Here is a 22,560-nt window from a genome sequence, read left to right on the forward strand (position 1 = left end):
TTTTTTTTTTTTAAGGGGCACCTGGGTAGCTCAGTCAGCTAAGCGTCTGAGTCTTGATTTCGGTTCAGGTCATGATCTCAGGGTCATGAGATGTAGCCTGTGGAGCCTGCTTAAGATTCTCTCCCTCTGCCCCTCTCCCCTCTCCAACCCCACCTGCTCATGCACAGGTGGGAGCTCTTGCTCTCTCTTAAAAAAAATAATAGATTTTAAAGAACAATTTTAGATTTACAGAAAAATCAAGACTATATTACAGAATTCCCTTATACACCCCACCCCATTTCCCCTATTTTTAATATATTGTATGATAATTAATGAATCAATATTAAAACATTATTATCTAAAATCTATATTTTTACGCAGTATCTTTTTTCTGTTCTGAAATCCCATCTAGGATACCAATTGGATTTAATTTTTTTTTTTAAGATTTTATTTATTTATTTGAGAGAGAGAGAATGAGAGATAGAGAGCACGAGAGGGAAGAGGGTCAGAAGGAGAAGCAGACTCCCTGCTGAGCAGGGAGCCCGATGCGGGACTCGATCCCGGGACTCCAGGATCATGACCTGAGCCGAAGGCAGTCGCCCAACCAACTGAGCCACCCAGGCGCCCTAGATTTAATTTTCATGTCTCCTTAGGCTTCTCTTGACTGTGGCAGTTTCTCAGACTTTCCTTGTTGATGACCTAAGCAGTTTTGAGGGGTACTGGTCAGGTATTATATTCTTTATTGGAATTTGTCTGATGTTTTCTTCATGATTAGGCTGGGGTTGAAGATTTGGGGAGGAGGAACACAGAGGTGAAGTGCCATTTTTATCACATCATACCAAGGGTATATACTATTACTATGATTTAGTGCTGTTGATGTTGATTTGATCACTTGGCTGAGGTAGTATTTGTCAGGTTTCTCCACTGTATTCTTTTTTCCTCACCCTTTCCATACCGTATTTTTTGGAAGGAAGTTACTCTGCACAGCACATACTTAAGGAGTGGGGAGTTAGGTTCTCTCTTCCTTGAGGGCAGAGTGTCTGCATAAATTATTTGGAATTCTGCTTGGGAGATTTTTCTTTCATCATTCAATTCTTTATATCAGTGTGGACTTAAATATTTATTTTTATACCTTGGGTTATAATTTAATTTAGTACCACTTTGTTTTGGCCATTGGGAACTTCTCTGTTAGCTCCCTATGTCCCATCAAGGTAGTGTATTTATGGTATGTCTCTGTGTCTGTGTGTGTATACTAACCTGTGTATATACACGTAAGCATAAATGTATTTTTAAAATTCATTTATTTGATAGAGAGTGAAAGTGAGAGAGCACAAGTAGAGGGAGAAGAAGAAGCATGCTTCCCGCAGAGCAGGGAGCCAGATGAGGGGCTCGATCCCAGGACCCTGGGATCATGACCTGAGCCGAAGGCAGACGCCTAACCGACTGAGCCACCCAGGCTCCTCTCCATAAATATTTCTATGTATAATCATCTGCATCTCTACTAAGCTAAACATGAGTTCATATTTTGACTCTACGTCTAATCCCTTATATTACCACTGGATCATTCTAGCTTCTCCCCTTGCTTATCTGTAAATTCCCAATCCAGCACTGGCAGACTTGGCCATCTATCACCCATTTATTTGTTTAATTCCAATATAAATATATAGCAGTATTATAATTGTTAACTCTTATGTGGGAAATAACTACATCAGTTAGAATATGTGCTTATGTGCAGTTCCTTTTGCCTTTAGTCTTAGAGATGCCGCTCATCTCCAAAGTTACCTAGGTCAGGACCTTTTCCTTCTTACCCTCTCAGTGAGATTTATAATACGGTTAGATCTTGCATCAGTTTATATTCCTTCTAGAATCCCCTGACCTTCTAAATGATTTTTTAAAAATTTGCATACCTTAAGGTTCACCTTTAAAGTTTTATGGGTTTTGACAAATGCATAATGTATGCATCCAAGATTACAGTATCATATAGAATAATTTCATTAATATAAAAAAATCACCTTTGTGTCATGTTCAGCCCTCCTGCCTTCCCCCAAGCTTCTGATCTTTTTACTGCCCTTATAGTTTTATCTTTTATAAAATGTCATATAATTAGAATTATATAACCTTTTCAGACTGAAGAAATTTAATTTTTAAATGCTCTTTTCTAGTATCCTTAGAAACTGTTTTGGAATGACCTTGATGTAAGTTTTGTCCAGATGTCCACCTAATATAATACCTCTGCAGTATCCTTTGATGGTGATCATTCAGTATCTGTTTGAACTTAATAGTGACAGAGAACTCACTACTTTGTCATTTTTTTTTTTAAAGATTTTATTTATTTGACAGAGACACAGCAAGAGAGGGAACACAGGCAGGGGGAGTGGGAGAGGGAGAAGCAGGCTTCCCACTGAGCAGGGAGCCCAGTGCGGGGCTCAATCCCAGGATCCTGGGATCATGACCTGAGCCGAAGGCGGACGCTTAACGACTGAGCCACCCAGGCGCCCCGAGAACTCACTACTTTATGAAATCTTTGCTTCTGTTGAGCCTCAGATTCTTCCCTAGAACTTCTGCTCAGTGATGGGAGTTTGACTTTGAGGTGACTTGAAATAGGTCTCTTCCTTTTTCTATATAGCAGACTTTCATATGTTCTCTTGGATCATCTACATTTCTTTAACTTTTCTGCTTTTCAGAACCCTAGCTGGTTAGCAACTTCTGAGTATACTTCAGTGTTAAATATGGTGTTCAGGATGTAATCTTATACATTGGCTACACTGCTTTCTCTGTGGTTTCTTTTCCCATTTTCTCAAGTTTATCTTAACACATTGCAGCCATATTAGCCTTCCAAATGCAAAGATTTTCTTTTATCATCATGGTTCAAAAGTTGCACCTGCTCCCTATTGCATTAGAGTGGTATTTCTTTATGAGGATATGTTTCAGAATTATCTGTGGAGTTTTGTTTCTGTTTTTAAATATAGGTGCTCAAGCTGTATCTCTGGGAATTCTGGAAATAGAAAGTGATTTTAGAGACTCTTATTCTGTAGAAGAGGAGACTGAAAGCCTGATAGGCTAATCTATTTGATCTTCTCAGAATGGGACTAGAACTCATATTTCTTGTCCTGTTGAATCTATAGTTCTTTCATTTTATTTATTTTTAAAGATTTTATTTATTTATTTGACAGAGACAGTGAGAGAGGGAACACAAGCAGGGGGAGTGGGAGAGGGAGAAGCAGGCTTCCTGATGAGCAGGGAGCTCGATGTGGGGCTTGATGCCAGGACCCTGGGATCGTGACCTGAGCCGAAGGCAGACGCTTAACGACTGAGCCACCCAGGCATGCCTATAGTTCTTACATTTAAAGATTTTTATTTTGTGTTCTCAACTTCCCCTCATGTATTTTCTCTAGACTATCACTATTATTTCAATGTGTGTCACACTTAACCTGCCTTTGTGCTTTTCCTTGCACTATTTATTCTACCTGGAATATCTTAATCTTCTTTTCTATTGAAATACACAAATTTTCAGTGTTTACTTGGTTTTTACTTCTTCTGTGAAATAGTGCTTGTGGCTCCCAGGAATGATCACTTTGTTTACAACATGGTTGGTCACATTTTATGTATGATCTTCTCTTGCAGTATATTAATCATTATAATTTTTGTCGATTTTGGGAATTGACTAGGAATTTTATAAGCTTCCTTGTTTTTTAGTATTTAAATAAGCAATTACCAATATACACATGCACACTGTCTTACCTTAATTGTAATGATCAAGATGTAGGATTGCATGTTGATTATACTTGCATCCTTCAGAATGGCTGACTTAGTGCTATATATATAGTGAGCATACTTGGTAAGTGTTTGCATTCATACAAGTTTAAGCTAATATTACATGTTTTTGAGCAGCTGCTTCACACTTTAACATCATAATTGAACTTAGGATCAGTGGGGAGGCTCACAATTTTCTGTGCTTGTTAAGGCAAGGCTTGTTCATGCCATCCTGTATTTGTTTGCCTGTTTTGTAGTTCAATACCATATTTTTGTTTATATGGTTAAATTTCATCTTGTCTAGTATTCTAGCTTGCTTGTTATTTTTTAATCCTGATTTTTTTCATCTACAGTATTTGCTATCCTTCTCAGCTTCATGTCATCCGTAAACTTGGTAAGTATGCCTTTTATCTGTCCCTCTAAGTCTTACATGTGGAAAAGGACCAAGGCAATATGTATCTTTAGCATACCTAAAAAACTTATAAGAGCATACATACCATTATAATAGTGTTCTGTATACAGTCATTTAACCACTGAAAAGTCACCCAAATAACTATTCAGTTATTTATATTTTCTTTTGTGGTTTTTGTTTTCATCTTTTGCTTTCATCTTTATGAGCACTTTCTATGTCTCTTTTGAATCTTAATGTGCTATGGAACAGTACAAGAAATAGAAAAATGGACTTTGTTTCAGGGATCGCACACTATAATAAATGAGATAAGACATACTTATAAACTAGTGGCATAGGTGCACCTTAAAATGCTTGCCTTGAGGAAATACACTATTCAGTGACCTACAGCCAGAACAGCCAATTTCTTCATAAACCATAGCCATTATATTTCACATAATATCATTTTGAAAGTAACCTCTGTGAGAGTAAAGCCATTAATGTATCATGAGTAGACATTGTGAAGTAGGGGAAACTTATCCCTTAGATCAGTTACTTGGCATACTTCTTGCTGTGGGCAGAGCTGATAAACCCAGGTCTCAAATAGGATTCTGTATGAAGAAAAGATTGACTTAATGCTGTATTTATGTATACAGTATTAAGTGAGCCCATTTTTAATTCAGAAAAAATGTGAAATAATGATGACCAGAATTTTTTTGTATTTTTATTTTATTTTAATTCCAGTGTGGTTAACATTCAGTGTTATATTAATTTCAGGTATACAATATAGTGATTCAACAATTCTATATATTGCTCAGTGCTCATTACAACAAGTGTACTCCTTAATCCCCATCACCTGTTTCATGCATCCACCCACCACTCACCTCCCCTCTGGTAACCATCAGTTTATTCTCTATTAGAGTTATGAGTCTCTTTCTTGGATTGTCTCTCTCTCTCTCTCTTTTTTACTCCTTTGCTTATTTCTTAAATTCCACTATGAATGGAAGCATATGGTATTTGTCTTTCTCTGACTGACTTATTTCACTTAGCATTATACAGTGAATGACCAGAATTGAACAAATGGCTTATAATTATAGAATGTTTTACTTTGCAGAAAGCTTTTGGAATTACTTATCTGGTCCATTCTTCTCATTTTGTAGCTGAGGAAGCCAAGGCCCAAGGTTTAATGACTTGAATAACATCCCATAGTTAGTTGCTGATAGAGCTGGGACTTGAACCAGGACTTCTCTGTGAATCTTAAAGTTCTAGAAGTAGAAGTGTTCTGTCTAACATTTTCTTCCTAGAAAACTTTCCCTTTAAAAAAGTGCAGTATCTCATGCATATAATACTAATGAAATATTGACAGGCAGATACGGAATAACTATGAAATCAAACAGCCTATAATTGTTCAACCACAATTCAGGTTAAGATACACAATATGGGGTGCCTGGGTGGCTCAGATGGTTAAGCGTCTGCCTTCGGCTCAGGTCATGATCCCAGGGTCCTGGGATCGAGTCCCGCATCGGGCTCCCTGCTCCTTGGGAGCCTGCTTCTCCCTCTGCCTCTCTCTCTCTCTCTCTCTCTCTGTCTTTCATGAATAAATAAATAAAATCTTTAAAAAAAAACAAAAAGGAACTATAAAAAAAAAAAAAAAAACACAATATGGATAGTACTCCAGAAGTCCTCCTCTGTGAATAGTTCCTTAGTTACATTCCCTTACTTTTCTGGGAGATAACCACTATCCCACTTTTGTGAAAATCCTTCTTTGCTGTTTTAAAAGGTTTTACTACTTAATTGTGTATCCCTAAATAATAAAGTTTAGTTTTTGAACCACACTGCATATACTCTTTTGTGATTTATTATGTTTGTGGTAGTCATCTGTGTTGGTACACATAGATGTATTTTGTTCATTTTCATTGCTGTATAGTATTCCACTGTATATCTATACCACAGTTTATCTCTGTTGTTTTTTTTTTTTTAGGTGGACATTTGGGTTGCTTCTGGTTTTGGATTATCATGAATAAGTTTGCAATAAATACATGCCATTATGTATATTCAAGAGTTTCTTGAGGTTATATACTACATATGGGATGTCTGGGTCTTGGTGTGTCTGCATTTTCAGTCTTACTTGTTAATTATGAACTGAGATATACTAGTCCATTCTGAGAGGGCCCTTTACTTCCTTTTCACCCTTACTCCTAGGGTGTAGTCCTCCAGGATCCAAGACCAAAGCTTAGGCTTGTTTTCCAGAGCTTCTACCTTTGGTAGGCCCTACACTCCCAATTTTAATCTTCTATCATTTTAAGCTATCAGAAACACTGCTCAGCTTCCTCTTCAATCCAGTAAATAAATTGCTCCAGGGCAAAAGTGCCCCCAAACATGTTTTAACTTTCTGGTTTTCATCTTATCATGGATCTTAATTTGGTACAATCTCATGAGTCTGTTAGCTCTTTGCGACTTTTAAGAGCTTTTAAGTATTTTTTCCAGCTTGTCTTCAATGAAGGGTTCCTTCTGAATTTGCCTCATCTGTATTTTTTTTTTTATTTTTTTAGTATTTATTTGAGAGAGTGAGAATGAGAGAGAGAGAGCGCCTGAGAGGGGGTAGGGTCAGAGAGAGAAGCAGACTCCCCGCCGAGCAGGGAACCCAATGCAGGACTCGATCCAGGGACTCCAGGATCATGACCCGAGCCGAAGGCAGAGGAAATCTGTCCCCATTGAGCTTTTAGTTTTAATTATCATATATTAAAAATTTGAATTTGCAGGGTGCCTGGGTGGCTCAGTCATTAAGTGTCTGCCTTCGGCTCGGGTCATGATCCCAGGGTCCTGGGATTGAGCCCCGCATCGGGCTCCCTGCTCAGTGGGAAGCCTGCTTCTCCCTCTCACGCTCTCTCTGCTTGTGTTCCCTCTCTTGCTATCTCTCTCTGTCAAATAAATAAAATCCTTAAAAAATGTTTTTGAATTTGCTTCCTTTTCAAAGCATCTTTGTTTTTGTAGTTTCCTATTCCCTGTAGCTGTTTTCAAGCTTGTCTTTTATTACTCTGTCTTGCTTTTTTGTACGCTTGGTAATTTTTAAATAAGCTCTCTTTACTTTTTTTTTTTTAAAGATTTTATTTATTTATTTGACAGAGAGAGAGAGAGCACAAGTAGGCAGAGTGGCAGGCAGAGGGAGAGGGAGAAGCGGGCTCTCTGCTGAGCAGGGAGCCTGATGTGGGGCTTGATCCGAGGACCCCAGGATCATGACCTGAGCCGAAGGCAGCCGCTTAACCGACTGAGCCACGCAGGCGCCCCAGTGCTCTTTACTTTCTTTAGAAAATTCTTTATGGGTTATCTTTGAGGCCTAGGATGAATATGTATTCTTCCAGAGAAAATTGCATTTGCCTCTGTGGGTATCTTGGTGGGGGATGGGTGTGTGCGCATCAGTCCAGAAACACTGCTTTATAAACTGTAGTTGTGGCTTTGGTTGTTTAAGGCCACCTAGGTAATACTATTTGGACTGTCTTGTGGTGACAGCTTTTTGTGGTTGAAATTTTTACCTGCTCCTTTTCTCAGTCCCAAAGCAACTCTTCTATGGGATGGGAGTGAGAGGTCCTGAAGGAAGAGCATCTCCTATTAGACTATCTACATCAGTGGCTTTGTCTTCTGTTTCCTAGGCAAGTGAAGTACAGAAAATTGAGCCCAGACTTACATGGTCCAGTTTATGCCTTCACTTAGATTTTGGCCTGTTAATAAAAGAATTCGTAGTATCTTACCAGTTTTTCCATGATTTTAAAATAAACAGGTACATGGTTTTTTCTTAACTTGTCTTTAATTCAGCATTTTCAGTTATTTTTCAATACAGAATTGATCATTATACCTGGAAAGGCATATTATCAGAAGTTAAGGTATTCATTTCTGTCTTAACACAGAGCATCATAAAAGGCTTTTTGATCTTCTTAATGACTTTTGGATTTTCATAGTAAATGAGAAATCATTTATGAATTATTGAATTTTTGCTGTTCTACAGTTTCAGTGTTTGAAACCTTTCATGAAGAAAAAGTATCATACATCTTTTGTTTTACTAAATTGATAATTTTAAAATATGTATGTTCTCATATCAAAATAATTTCTATTCAGTCATGTATATACTGAGCTCAGTATTTTGCTGAAAGTAGAAGTACCATACATGATTTGAAATGATGGTGTAGAGTAAATTGAAGCATTTCCCCCAAAACTGTTTTACACTGGTAAATTGGTAGGATGAAATTTATTGCTGTTTAAAATTGCCTGATTGTTATTCCTGAGAACTGATTCACTTTATATAGTTTTATCCTGTTGAAAATGATATCCAGCATATGTCTTGCTCTTTTTTCTTACTTCCTCCTGTTCACCAGTGCATACATGTGTGCATTTGTACACATATGCACACATGTGAAAACATATTGGTTAGCTTTTAAGTTTTTTCTATACTCCTTTCCCTTTTCTTTGTACAGTATAGTTAAATGAATACATTTTTAAACATTTTGAAATATTTATTTATTTGAGAGTCAGTGTGGGGTTGGGGGGGAAGGCAGAGGGAAAGGGAGAGAGAGAATCTCAAGCAGACTCTGTGCTGAGCGTGGAACCTGATATGGGGCTTCATCTCATGACTCTGAGATCATGACCTGAGCCAAAAATCAAGAGTGGGACGCTTAACCCACTGAGCTACCAGGCGTCCCCGAATACATTTATTTTTATGTTGCCTTTCTCTCGTTTTTTTTCAGTGTTATTAAGTTCAGTGTTCATAGGATAATCGAGCTGTTTTTTTTCAGTAGCAAAATGTAATGAATTGCTTCTTCATTACTCAGTTTTTATTTAGGAAATTATAAAAGTTTAAAAAGCTGGAAGAATAGTATGGTAAGCATCTGTATCGCCTTCAGCTAAATTCATCAGTTGTTAACATTTTGTAATATTCTCTCCCTCTCTCCCTTTCCCCTCATCTTCCTTCCCATCCCATATACTTTTTAGTTTTTTAAGATTTTATTTATTTATTTGATAGAGCGAGAGATTGAACACAAGCAGTGGGAAGTGGGAGAGGGAGAAGCAGGCTTCCTGCTGAGCAGGGAGCCCGATGCGGGGCTCAATCCCAGGACCCTGAGATCATGACCTAAGCCGAAGCAGACGCTTAATGACTGAGCCACCCAGGCGCTCCCCCCTTTTTTTACTTTTTTAAGCTGAGATATTTAAAAGTATATTGTAGACTCATCACCCCTTACTTTAGTATGTATCTCCTAAAAAGAAGAATATTCTTTGGGACGCCTGGGTGGCTCAGTCAGTTAAGTGTCTGCCTTTGCTCAGATTATGATCCCAGTGTCCTGGGATCAAGCCCCATATTGGGCTCCCTGCTCAGAGGGGAGCCTGCTTCTCCCTCTCCCCCCACCCCCCGCTCATGCTCTCTCTCTCTCTCGCTCTGTACTCTTTCTCTCTCAAATAAATAAAATCTGAAAAAAAAATACTCTCTTGCATAACGTTAAATATCTTATTGTACCTCAGTAGTCTGGCATTGATAGAATAAAATATATAATCCACAATCTGTATTTACATTTTTCTGTCTATACCCAGAAATATCCCCGAAAAGTTTATTTCCCCCTTTCTGGGACCTAATTCGTGACTATACATTATACTTGGTTGTCATGTCTCTGTATCTTTAATCTATAGCAGGGCCTAGCAGACTTTTTCTTAAATAGTCAGATAGTAAATAATTTTGGCTTTGGGAATCAGCTGCGCTTTGCAACTACTCCACTCTGTGATTGTATTTAGAAAGCAGCCATAGACGTTATCTAAACAGATGAGTGTGGCTGTGTTCTAATAAAACTTTATTTATAGAGGGGGCCTGGGTGGCTCAGTTGGTGAAGCATCTGACTCTTGATTTTGGCTCAGGGTTGTGAGATCGAGCCCCATGTTGGGCTCTGCACTGGGTGTGGAGCCCGCTTCAGATTCTCTCCCTCTCCCTCTTTCCCATTTCTTTCTCTCTCCCAAAATAAACACACACACACACACACACACACACTTTATTTATAGAAACAGGCTAAAGGTTGTAGACCTCTGATCTAGAATAGTTTGTTTTGTTTTTTTTTAAAGATTTTATTTTTTTCTCAGATGGAGAGAGAGAGAGCACAAGCAGGCAGAGGGAGAAGCAGACTTCACGCCGGGCAGGGAGCCCAATGTGGGACTCGATCCCAGGACCCTGAGATCATGACCTGAGCTGAAGGCAGCCACCTAACTGACTGAGCCACACAGGCGTCCCTAGAATAGGTTTTTTTGTGTTTTTTTTTTTTTTAATTTTAATTTTTTAAGTATGCCCAGCATAGAGCCTAATGTGTGGGGCCTGAACCCACACAACCCCCAAGATCAAGATCTGAGCTGAAAATGGGAGTCTGATGCTCAACTGACTGAGCCACCCAGGTGCCCCTAGAATAATTGTGTTTTTTTTTTTTAAGATTCATTTATTTATTTTAGAGAAAGAGAGCAAGAGGGGCAGAGGGAGAGTTTTAAGCAGACTCTGCAAAGCATGGGGCTTGATCTCATGACCCTGAGATCATGCCCTGTGCCAAAATCAAGGGTCAGCGCTTAACTGACTGGGCCACCCAAATGCCCCTATGTAAATGTTTTATATTCACAGATGTGAATAAAGCATTCAAGAGGACTTGGATAATGAAGGGTAGTCAAAATAACTTAGATTTAGAATTGGAAAGTATTAATATTTTAATAAAATAAAATTCCATAGTATAAAAGCTAAACTTACTTTACGTTGAAGACGTGAGACAATAAAATTAACAATTCTTTGCCACAGGTAAGCCTACTATTTGTAGCAGTGGATTTAGTTTAGAAACAGATAAATAATTTTTGATAGGTTTAATACAGAGTTGTCCTTGTGGGAATGCTATAACTATATTTTCATTCACACAAAAGTATATACATTTAAAAAATCATTCTACAGATTACTTGGTTGAGTGAGTAGTAGCAAATGTGTGAAAGTAGCCTGTTTTGCTGGAATTAAAGAGTTGCAGTATTTTTAGTGCTTGAATTTCCTTTAAATATCTGTATGAACATCTGTGGTGATTGGGTGCTATACTGCCATCTTTTATTGGTTTTTGACAGAGACAGTGTTTTTCTTCATATTGTGCCTTTATCACAATTTGATTCTGGTTTGACTCTATAACTTGTAAAAGTCTGTTTCCTTTTCTACATAGCTGTGTGTTAAAGATTGAAACAATATTCTGTTGGAGGTTTTAATTTCTTGGGTAAATATTCTCAGAATCTTAACCATTCCTCACATCACATCTTCACAATAAATGGCTGGTATGATCTTGACAAATTACTTAGTCTGTGCCTTGGTTTCCTTATTTGTGAAATAGTGATAATGGTACCTATCTTGTAAGTGTATAGTGAGGACTGTGTTATTATACTTAAAATACAACATCTGGCTTATACATTCAGTAAATGTTAAGACACTTGTTATTTCTTATTACATACTTTCTCATCCACCTTGTCTCTTCATGAACCTGGTTGTCTCTCTTAAAGCAAAGCTGAATACAGTAGTAGGTGTGATCTGACCAGCCTAGGAAGAGTACAGTGGTTAATTCCTCCATTAATTTGGATTGAAGTTGAAGTTTTCTCTTTATAATTCATTGTGGAGAATTTCAAACATACAAAAAAAGTAGACCAGCTAGGATGATGGACCTCACATACCCATCCTCTTTCCCCAACAACATGGTCAGTCCTATCCATTCGCTTCATACAGTTTTCTCCTTCTCTGTTATACCTAAGTCCATGCCTGATTTGCTTTGATAATTACTAAAGCTTTTAGGATAGTGCCTTAATTCTCTTAGTAAATAATTATCAAATTAATGAACAAATGAGTCTTGCCTTGATTGATGTCTGGATCAGTTTCTAGTAGTTTGCATTTGGAGGTGAAGTGGATGGGTAGGTGGGAGGGATTGAAAATAGATTTGACTGTATCATACTGGTTTTTTAGATGTCACCCTAGTTTTTTATGATTCCATTTCTGCATAGGAATATAAATGGTAATCTTACTGGTAAAAAATCTCTGAGGACTCTAGGGGTGCCTGGGTGGCTCAGTTGTTAAGCGTCTGCCTTCGGCTCAGGTCATGATCCCAGGGTCCTGGGATTGAGCCCCGCATCGGGCTCCCTGCTCGGTGGGAAGCCTGCTTCTTCCTCTCCCACAGTGTCTCTTGTTGTCAAATAAATAAATAAAATCTTTAAAAAAAAAAAAAATCTCTGAGGACTCTACTCAAATGATTCAAGTTAGCTGGTCTAGAAGACTTGAGTTTACCACTTTCTTACAGTCTTTTCACTTATTCCGGACTTTAAGTCTTTTACCAGTGTTTATCGTGGGACTTCAATTTGTTAATTATTTTATCTTGATTAAAGAGAAGCAAATAGAGTTTGAAGAGTTCTGTTTTGTCATCTCTTTTGAAAAAATAATTTAAATACAGTAAAATTTGTTACAGTTTATTGGTTTCAAAGAGAGGCCTTTCTTCCCAGCATCAACAACTGACTACAGTGCTTTTTTTCAAGCCTGTGCTTATTTTTTCCATAACTGTGTTCTTACTTTTTCCTTATTAATTGTTATTGTGCTTTCAGCAGTTTGCTGAAAGTTTAATAGACTCATACTCATTTTTATATTAATGATACAGAAGTATGTAAGTCTTGCTTTAAACAGAGATCAGTCATAACGACACCATGACAAGTCTTTGGTTATTCAGCGGGGAAGGAGTTCTGGAGGTGAAGTATGCCAGTTAAGAGTATTGTAGAGAGGCTAGGTTCTCATACTTAGCTGACTATACCATCATCTTAAGATTGTGCCTTGGTGAGCCTGCCTCATGGAAATAGCTAGCACAGGCAGGGTTTGTGCACTCCATATACCTCACAGCAAATGGGGGCTTCGTGGAAGTGGGTTTAGACTTAACCTCTGTAACTTATCCAGGAGTGTTTTGGTAAGGTTCCTGCTTTCCAATTATGTTCTGGCTTTTAAATAAAAGTATCTTTAGCTTGAGAGGAGTCTTACCCTTCAGTGTTACTAGTTTTTACCTTAATTATTAACATTTCAAGAGCAAGAATAGGTATGTTATAGGCAGGGGCTGGAGAAGTGTCCTGATAGAGAAGGCCATGTTGCAATTATGCTGTGGCTGTGAACCTCAAAATTGCATTGTTTTACCTTTGAAATTTCTGCTAGTTTGCTGACTTCTGAACTTAAAAGATTCAGTATACTTTTTGATTGCACAAGACATGTCTGTTCATTTGTTCATTCAAAAATATTGATCATCTCTGTCCTGGGAAGTGTGCTGCACACTGGATAAACAAACAGTGAACTTCTCAGATGTGTTTGCCATTATGGAGTTTACAGTCTATTTGGGAAATGCAGTGAAATTTATTTGAAGCCATAAAGAAAAATTGTGTTTTACCTACACATTTAAGGACTTAACCACTTATTTTGAAGCGAACTTGGAATGACTTTTTTTTTCACTTCTTTTTGCAAAGTGTATTTGAACATTCAGGACTTTTGGGTTAACATATTCCCATATGTGCATTGATATTTGAAAATAGACATTAGAGAGGCAGGACAATCTGAATCAAAGAGAGAGAGATGAAGAGAATTAACTAGTACCATAGTGAGATTTCAGGATAATGGCAGATAGTAGGTTTGTGTGGGTAAAATTATATGTTGTGCTAAACAGACCTTTTAGGTAGGGAGTAAGTATCTTTAAGGCCTTTCTTCTTTAAAAATGTTCAATACTTAAGAATTGCTTGGAAAGTAAACTTCCTGTAGAGTGAAAGTATAATAGAGCAAATGAGAACCATGACGCCTAAAATCATGTCTTAATTATTGTACAGTTGGCTTAACTCTGGGTAAGAAAATGTACCTCGGATTCCTTATTCCAACAGAATACAACAGAGGGGCTGAATTTGCTTATCCCTCCTAGTGCTAAAACCTTATGATTTTATTTTATTTTTTATTTAACAGTTTCTTAATGACTTTGTTGGAAAGTCAAGATGCCTTCTTATTTTCTGTACTTACTCAGGTTCAAGAGTTAAAAACTTAAGATGGGGAAATAAGGCTTTGCTTTCTCTAACTGATATTTTCTGACTAGGTACTTCGTAACTCAGGAAGACCTCATTTATTCCCAGTAATATGTTTTACTAAACTCTTTCAGGTAACTTTAAAAAGACTGTGTGGCTTAATAGTAGATCATGGCTTGAACTCAGTTTTTATTTATTGTTGTTACTAGAAAATTTTAGTGAGGTATTTTTCTTTGTCTCTGTAGTTATCAGAGACTGTTACAGACGATTGCTGTACTTGAAGCTCAGCGTTCTCAAGCAGTCCAGGACCTTGAAAGTTTAGGCAAACACCAGAAAGAAGCACTAAAAAATCCCATTGGATTTGTGGAGAAACTCCAAAAGAAGGTATATATTGAGCACTTTTTAAGATTTATTGAAATATATTCATTAACAACTTGATTTATTCTTTTAATATGGGTATGTACTTTTTTAAATGTTTAATTTTTTCCCCCTCTAAACTAACCATACTACTGAAGGCAGGATACTTCCTTCCTAAGCATCCCTTGCCCCCCCCCCAAGAGAATATACTCCAATGAAAATAGCCGAGAGGTTTAATTGGATATTTATATTAGGAACTTGATGTTCCATTCCCTAGCCATTTTTAGGATCTTTTCCTGTTACCTTTCTCATCTTAGGTAAAAAGGAAAAGAGGGTTTTCCTTCTTCTTTCACAACTTCAGGATTAATAAAGCGAAAAGAAAAAATACTTCAGGATTTGTTAACTGCTTTAGTTTTGAGGTACTTTTGTAACTCTCCAAGTAGTGTGATAGAAAACATTGGTGATAAAAACAAAAACTATTTTAAATGTCTTTAAGGTTATGGTTGCCAAGTCCATGAAGAGGAAGTATAAATTTTAATGCCCTTGTAATGTCCTTTACTTTAGTGTAAAAATTCCCTTTAATTTTCTCTTTTCCTTAAAACAGAACTTTCATATTTAACAGTTAATCATTTGAAAGTGATTCATGTTTTTATAACTCTCTTGTATGTAAGTATGGATAATCTAGATGTGTATTTATACTGCAGTATGTATCTTGAATTAGGGACTCACAAATTTAATAAATTTGAGAGGCATAATACTAATCAACATTATGTGAAAACATTAAAACTGAGAAACTATGATAAAGAATCTTCTCCACCTTAAAAAACAAAACAATAACTTAGTATAGTTATTAGTTACCAATTTTTAATGAGTCACAAAAGTGGTTTACCAGGTGTTGAGGGAACAGCCCTGGGGACTTTGTTTCATCTAGTTGTATTAATTTATTATTTGGATTTTTTAAGCTATATTATTTACTTGGCAATCATTACTTTCTCATATCATAATGAATGTAGAATTTATATATTGATTTGCTAAGACTTCTAAACTTTTTAGGACCCTATTTACCCACTTTGTAGTCTGAGTCAACTTAGGTGTTTATTGATTCTGCATTGCCATTACTAAACATTTCTAGTGCAAAAAGATACAGTACTTATTATAGTGGTTACTTACAATTGATTCAACTAAAACAGGTGGTGATAGAAGAGTTAATATTAGTAAAAAAATTATTAACCTTGATCTTTATTCATGTTCTCTGGTGGGCAAAAAAGATGCAATTAGGCTTTTTTACTAGATTTATATGCAGTTGGTTATTTGCTAGTTCTCCATTTCCAGGTTTAGTTTAGAACTTAATTTCTTTTCACTTTATCTCAGAGATGTGATATTGGCCATCTTAACATTTTTAATCAAAATGTATGGAATTACATTAAATCTAGATACTTAGTAATCGTGAAAGACTTAATGTTCCTTGGAAAGAAATTTTTCAACTGGATTTAATTTAGAAGTTTGATTTTTCCATTTTGTGTATGTGTGTGTTTACTTATCTATACAGATATTTCAGCTTATGATGGGTTATGTCCCGATAAACCTGTCTTAAGTTGAAAATATTTTAAGTCGAAATGCACTTAATACACCTAACCTACTGAACATCACGTAGCTTAGCCTAGCTCACCATAAAGGTTCTCAGAACACTGAACATTAACCTACAGTTGGGCAAAATCATCTCACACAGAGCCTATTTTATAATGAAGTATTGACTATTTCATGTAATTCATTGAATACTACACTGAAAGTCAAAAAGGGGATGGTTGTACGGGTACAGAATAGTTGTCAGTGTCTAGATTTTCTATCCTTCTGATCCCGTGGCTCACCGGGTGCTGTGGCTCGTGGCTACTGCCCAGCAGCACGAGAGAGGATCGTACTACATACATCTCACTACCCTGGGGAGACATCACAATTCAAAATTTGAAGCATGGTTTCTACCATATGCGTCACTTTTGCACCATCGTAAAGTCAAAAAATCATAAGTTGAACCATCATAAGTTGGGTACCATCTGTACTTAATTGACTTATTTCTTTAGGTTTACTGTATTAGTTAAGTTGTTGACATGTGATCTGTTTGTTTTAGTGGACATTTAAAAACTCCTAATTGAAATTAAGGAGACTTGTGGTATATACTGGCATATAGAATGCAAGGAACTTTTTTTTTTTTAAGATTTTATTTATTTGGCACAGAGAGAGAGATATATAGCAAGAGCAGGAATACAAGCAGGGGGAGTGGCAGAGGGAGAAGCAGGCTTCCCGCAGAGCAGGGAGCCCAATGTGGGACTCAATCCCAGGACCCTGGGACCATGACCTGAGCCGAAGGCAGACGCTTCACAACTGAGCCACCCAGGCGCCCCAAGAATGCAAGGAACATGGCTTATTAGCTTCCTTTGATATTACTGTCATTATTTTAAAGGCCCCTCTAATTCTACAAAAGTTGAGCCTTAGACTAACGTGTACTAGTATGATGATGGTGATAATGTAATATTTCATAAGCAAAATAAAAATTAAGAATTCTGGGGGCGCCTGCCTGGCTCAGTCAGTTAAGTGCTGCCTTCAGCTCGGGTCGTGATCCCAGGGTCCTGGTGTCGTGCTCCCTGCTCAGTGAGGAGTCTGCTTCTCCCTCTCCCTCAGCCTGCTGCTTCCCCTGCTTGTGCTCTCTCTCTCTGCAATAAATAAATAACATCTTTTTTTTTTTTTAAGATTTTTTTAATTTATTTGACAGAGACACAGTGAGAGAGGGAACACAAGCAGGGGGAGTGGGAGAGGGAGAAGCAGGCTTCCCGCTGAGCAGGGAGCCCGATGCGGGGCTTGATCCTAAGACCCTGGGATCGTGACCTGAGCCAAAAGCAGACGCTTAACAACTGAGCCACCCAGGCGCCCCAATAAATAAAATCTTAAAAAAAAAAAAAAACCAAAAAACTGTGTCAAACAGGATTTTGCTTGCCAGTTTCATAGTTTATGACCTGATGTTTTTCTCAACATTTTACTATGGAAAATGTTAAGTACACAGAAGAATTGGAAGTATTGTATAGTTAACACACACATATTCACTGCTAGGTTCTACAATTAACATTTTACTATATTTGCTTTATCATGTATGACTCAATCCTTCATTCCATCTTATTTCAAGAATGAATTTCAAAGTGGCAGACATGAACACTTTACACCAAAACACTTCAGGATGCATATTACTACCTTTTAAATTCTTTTTTAAAACTTTTTTAACGTGAGATTTCCACACAGTGAAATTCAGAAATTCTAATTGTACCATTCTATGAGTTCTGACAAAAAACATACACGTATGTAACCCAAATCCCTATCAAAAGATATTTTGATTATAATGATCTGGTTTTAGTAATTATGACAACTAATGACTTCTCTAAAGGTAGTTGGTTAAGTAACTGAATTCCAAGTAGATTAAATGTGTAGTTTTGATTCTCAAGGTGTCATAATTTTTGTATATATGATAAGAATTATATGTGGTGAAAATAATTCATTGTTTTATGAATAAGTCATGAACTTAGGGGTATATTTAAAATGAATTCTGAGGGCGCCTGGGTGGCTCAGTCGTTAAGCGTGTGCCTTTGGCTCAGGTCATGATCCCAGGGTCCTGGGATCGAGCCCCACATCGGACTCCCTGCTCAGCGGGAAGCCTGCTTTTCCCTCTCCCACTCCCCCCGCTTGTGTTCCCTCTCTCGCTGTGTCTCTCTCTGTCAAATAAATAAATAAAATCTTTAAAAATAAATAAAATGAACTCTGTGTATCGGATCTCATCTTTTTCAATAAAACACATTTCATATGCTGTTCTTAAAGATAAAAACCTTTCTGGGGGCGCCTGGGTGGCTCAGTCGTTAAGCATCTGCCTTTGGCTCGGGTCATGATCCCAGGGTCCTGGGATTGAGCCCCACATCGGGCTCCCTGCTCGGCGGGAAGCCTGCTTCTCCCTCTCCCACTCCGCCTGCTTGTGTTTCCTCTCTCGCTATCTCTCTCTGTCAAATAAATAAATAAATAAAATCTTAAAAAAAAAAGATAAAAACCTTTCTTAGTTTTGTTATTTATGTTTAAAGTGTATTAGTGATAAAGTACAATATGTCTATATAGTTCAGCTTTAGAGCTATATCTAAAAATAGTGCTTTGTCTTATTAAATTCATTCTTCCTCTACTTGATATCATTTTACTATTTAACGTTTAGACTATATTAACTTTATTGGCTCTTGGATTTAAACAGTGAACAGAAATGCCTAGTTGATGGTAATTTGGATTTGGAGTCCTCTGAAAATTTGGCTGTGGTAGATAATTTTTTGGATTAAATTTAGACTGTCACTTTATTTTTTTTTCTCCCAGGCTGATATAGGGCTTCCATATCCACAGAGAGTTGTTCAGTTGCCCGAGATTGTATGGGACCAATATACCAATAGCCTTGGGAACTTTGAAAGAGAATTTAAAAATCGTAAAAGACATACTAGGAGAGTTAAGCTTGTTTTCGATAAAGGTAAGAAATTACATGATAAGAATTTAAATAGAGAAATATCTGGCAGTCTTGCTTTAATAATCCTATACATGGTCTTCTCTTTAGTAGGTTTACCTGCTAGACCAAAAAGTCCTTTAGATCCTAAGAAGGATGGAGAGTCCCTTTCATATTCTATGTTGCCTTTGAGTGATGGTCCCGAAGGCTCAAACAGTCGTCCTCAGGTAAACAGTATAAAGCTTTGGAGCAGGAAAATTTGAACTATAGACAAAATATTTTAACATTTCCTGGTTTGTATTCTTAAAATTTAAGCAGTCTTTCACTGAAGATAGTGGGGACATGAACTTGATGTTAAGAGAAATCTGGGTTGGAATCCCAGCTCTACCACTTACTAGCTGTGGAATGTCAGATGTCATTTATATTAAAGCCTCCAAACTGCAGTTTCCTTTTATATGAAATGTGATATTACCTGTGTTGTAGAGTTGTGTGAAGATTAAACGAGTAGTACATGTAACATGCCCCTTACATTGTGTGACATGTACTCTTTATTCTAAAAATAAGAGGTCTGTGCAGTGTAATTTAACCAGGATTTGAGTCCTGGCCACTAGTAGTTAGATGAACCTTAATAGACATGTGGGTTCAGAATGGAAAAGTAACATTTCCTTTTCTTTAAGATGAAGTTGCTGTCATCCATGTTACAGGATTGCTAGGAGTATAAAAACTAAAGGAGTGTGAAAACATTTTGTAAATAATAAAAAAAGTATGCATTAAATAAATAATTTACTGAAATATTTTGAAATTAACAAAAAATTCCACAATATGGGGGCACCTGGGTGGCTTAGTTGGTTAAGCATCTGCCTTCAACTCAGATCATGATCCCACAGTCCTGGGATTGAGCCCCCCATTGGGCTCCCTGCTCAGTAGGTAGCCTGCTTCTCCCTCTCCCTCTGCTGCTCCCCCTGCTTGTGCCTTCTCTCTCTCTCAAATAAATAAACAAAATCTTAAAAAAAAAAATCCCACAATATGTGTTTTATTTTGCTACGTCAAATGGTAGTCTTTATTATTTTTGACAGAGGCCCTATTTTATATGCAGATGATAAGAGGACGCCTTTGTGATGATACCAAACCTGAAACATTTAACCAACTGTGGACTGTTGAAGAACAGGTAATATTTCTAAATTGTGTATGTTAAAGAAAAAAGATTCAGATTAGAGTCAGTATTATGACTAAGTGTATATTGTTGTAGATGATTCCTCTTAACTAAGAACTGAAAATATTAAACTTATTTTTGTATGGTTTTTTGCACACTTCAGGAATTTTGGATTTCGAGAATATATGAATTCCAGTTTGGGAATGGTTTTTAAAGAAGAAATCTGGGTTATAGGAAGGGGATTGAAAAAGATAGTGAAATGGGTGGAATAAAGTGTTTGTAATACAGCTTTGGAAGAGAAAAACCTGGGGACAAGTAAAGCAGTGCCTCAGAATGAGTTCTTGTTTTTGTTATGGAGGGGACCTGACAAAGCCACGCCAGAGTATTGTTACGGTTTGGCATATGGCTAGGATTATTCATGGGTAGGGTTTGAGACACATCTCTGTTTCATATGAGGATTAACCCCAGAGCTATAATGAGTTCAGTATTTATGAAAAGCTTTAGGAAATTCATTTCAAGCATCCAAATTATTCTGCATCTTTAGAACTGTGGGACAATTTAGGGGATAGGTAAGAATTTAAAAATCAAGTATTTGAATGGAAGACCACACAAAGGAAGGAAAAGTCTCTTAAATATTGTCTAAATCCGAATGAATTTAGATGTTTTTGTCAAATCTATAGGAGCAAGCCCATACATAGTCTAGCAAGAAAAGATTGTCAATGGAAATTACTAAGATGTGTAAAGTATTATTAATTAAAATTTGGGGGGGCGGTGCTATGTTTTTACTTAAGCGAATAGAAAATCTTACAAGGTTTTCCATAGGTTTATTCTCTAATCTCATTTTTCCTGTGAAGTCTTAAGTTCCTTACTAGAAATTTTTCCTACTATGAGGATTTCTAGTGACCTAGCCCCCAAAGTTGGGGAGGGAGATAATTTAAAAAGAAGTGTGAATGTATTTATTCATTTATGTAGATGTATTTATTTATGAAACTCAGTATTAAACTTTCTTAAATTTGGTGTTCGGTTTGTCTTAGAAAAAGCTTGAACAGCTACTCCTGAAATACCCTCCTGAAGAAGTAGAATCTCGACGCTGGCAGAAGATAGCAGATGAACTGGGCAATAGGACAGCCAAACAGGTCATAGAGGAGATGGCCCCATATTGTTGGCATGTTTTTGATAGTTTTTTAATGAAGGATAATGCCACTAACATCAAATCTGCTATATCATTTTTAGCTACATAGTACTATAATATGTGGTTTTTTGTTTTGTTTTGTTTTTAACGTATATTTTCTGTTGATTTCTGAAACAACTTGAGATAATTCTGCTTTTAATCATTACTGAAAAATAAGAATGTACTTAGTGTCTGTTGAATGTTTAGTGAGTGCACCAGGTTGTGTACTTTTTGGTTAGACTGTGCTAATAGATTTGTGACATACTTAGGAAGTATTCTCTGGTTGTCTTAAAAAAAAAAAAAAATCTAGCAGTTTTCTTCATGTTACCATTGAGATTAATAGATGTGTTTTTAATAGTATAAGCATGAGCATTCATTAGTTGAAAATATGTATTTAGCTTTGGAGTCAAACACATTTCCTGTATTTATGATAAATTTTAAATTATTAGTATTCATTAAGATACACAAGTGTATATATATTTTTAATTTTATTATGTTATGTTAGTCACCATACAATACATCATTAGTTTTTGATGTAGTGATCCATGATCCATTGTTTTTGTATAACACCCAGTGCTTCATGCAGTACATGCCCTCCTTAATACCCATCACCAGGCTAACCTACCCCCCCACCCCCCTCCCCTCTAGAACCCTCAGTTTGTTTCTCAGAGTCCATAGTCTCTCATGGTTCATCTCCCCCTCCGATTTCCCTCCCTTCGTCTTTCCCTTCCATCTCCTAATGTCCTCCATGCTATTTCTTATGTTCCACAAATAAGTGAAACCATATGATAATTGACTTTTTCTGCTTGATTTATTTCACTTAGCATAATCTCTTTCAGTCCCATCCATGTTGATGTAAAAGTTGGGTATTCATCCTTTCTGATGACTGAGTAATATTCCATTGTATATATGGACCACATCTTCTTTAGCCATTCATCTGTTGAAGGGCATCTCTGCTCTTTCCACAGTTTGGCTATTGTGGACATTGCTGCTATGAACATTGGGATGCATATGGCCCTTCTTTTCACTACATCTGTGTCTTTGGGGTAAATACCCAGGAGGGCAATTGCTGGGTCATAGGGTAGCTCTATTTTTAAATTTTTGAGGCACCTCCACACTGTTTTCCATAGTGGCTGTACCAACTTGCATTCCCACCAACAGTGTAAGAGGGTTCCCCTTTCTCCACAACC

The 22,560-nt window shown here is 37.0% G+C and overlaps 1 protein-coding gene across 8 annotated transcripts in view; it reads left to right on the plus strand.

Annotated features, from left to right (window-relative positions):
- ZZZ3 (zinc finger ZZ-type containing 3) overlaps nucleotides 1–22,560 on the plus strand; it is a 101,499-nt gene that overhangs the window by 67,572 nt on the left and 11,367 nt on the right. For 7 of the 8 annotated variants that reach the window (XM_025871969.2, XM_025871968.2, XM_025871970.2 and 4 more), the window contains 5 exons: nucleotides 14,425–14,563; nucleotides 18,926–19,073; nucleotides 19,158–19,273; nucleotides 20,143–20,214; nucleotides 21,234–21,335. In XM_025871969.2, coding sequence (XP_025727754.1) covers nucleotides 14,425–14,563; nucleotides 18,926–19,073; nucleotides 19,158–19,273; nucleotides 20,143–20,214; nucleotides 21,234–21,335 — 577 coding nt within the window. The remainder of the gene's footprint in view (nucleotides 1–14,424; nucleotides 14,564–18,925; nucleotides 19,074–19,157; nucleotides 19,274–20,142; nucleotides 20,215–21,233; nucleotides 21,336–22,560) is intronic. The other variant, XM_025871973.2, reaches the window with a different exon arrangement.

The sequence above is a fragment of the Callorhinus ursinus genome, unplaced genomic scaffold, assembly GCF_003265705.2.
Source record: "Callorhinus ursinus isolate GAN/ISIS: 27379988/994484 unplaced genomic scaffold, GSC_fseal_2.0 scaffold9, whole genome shotgun sequence".
Taxonomy (NCBI): Eukaryota; Metazoa; Chordata; class Mammalia; order Carnivora; family Otariidae; genus Callorhinus; species Callorhinus ursinus.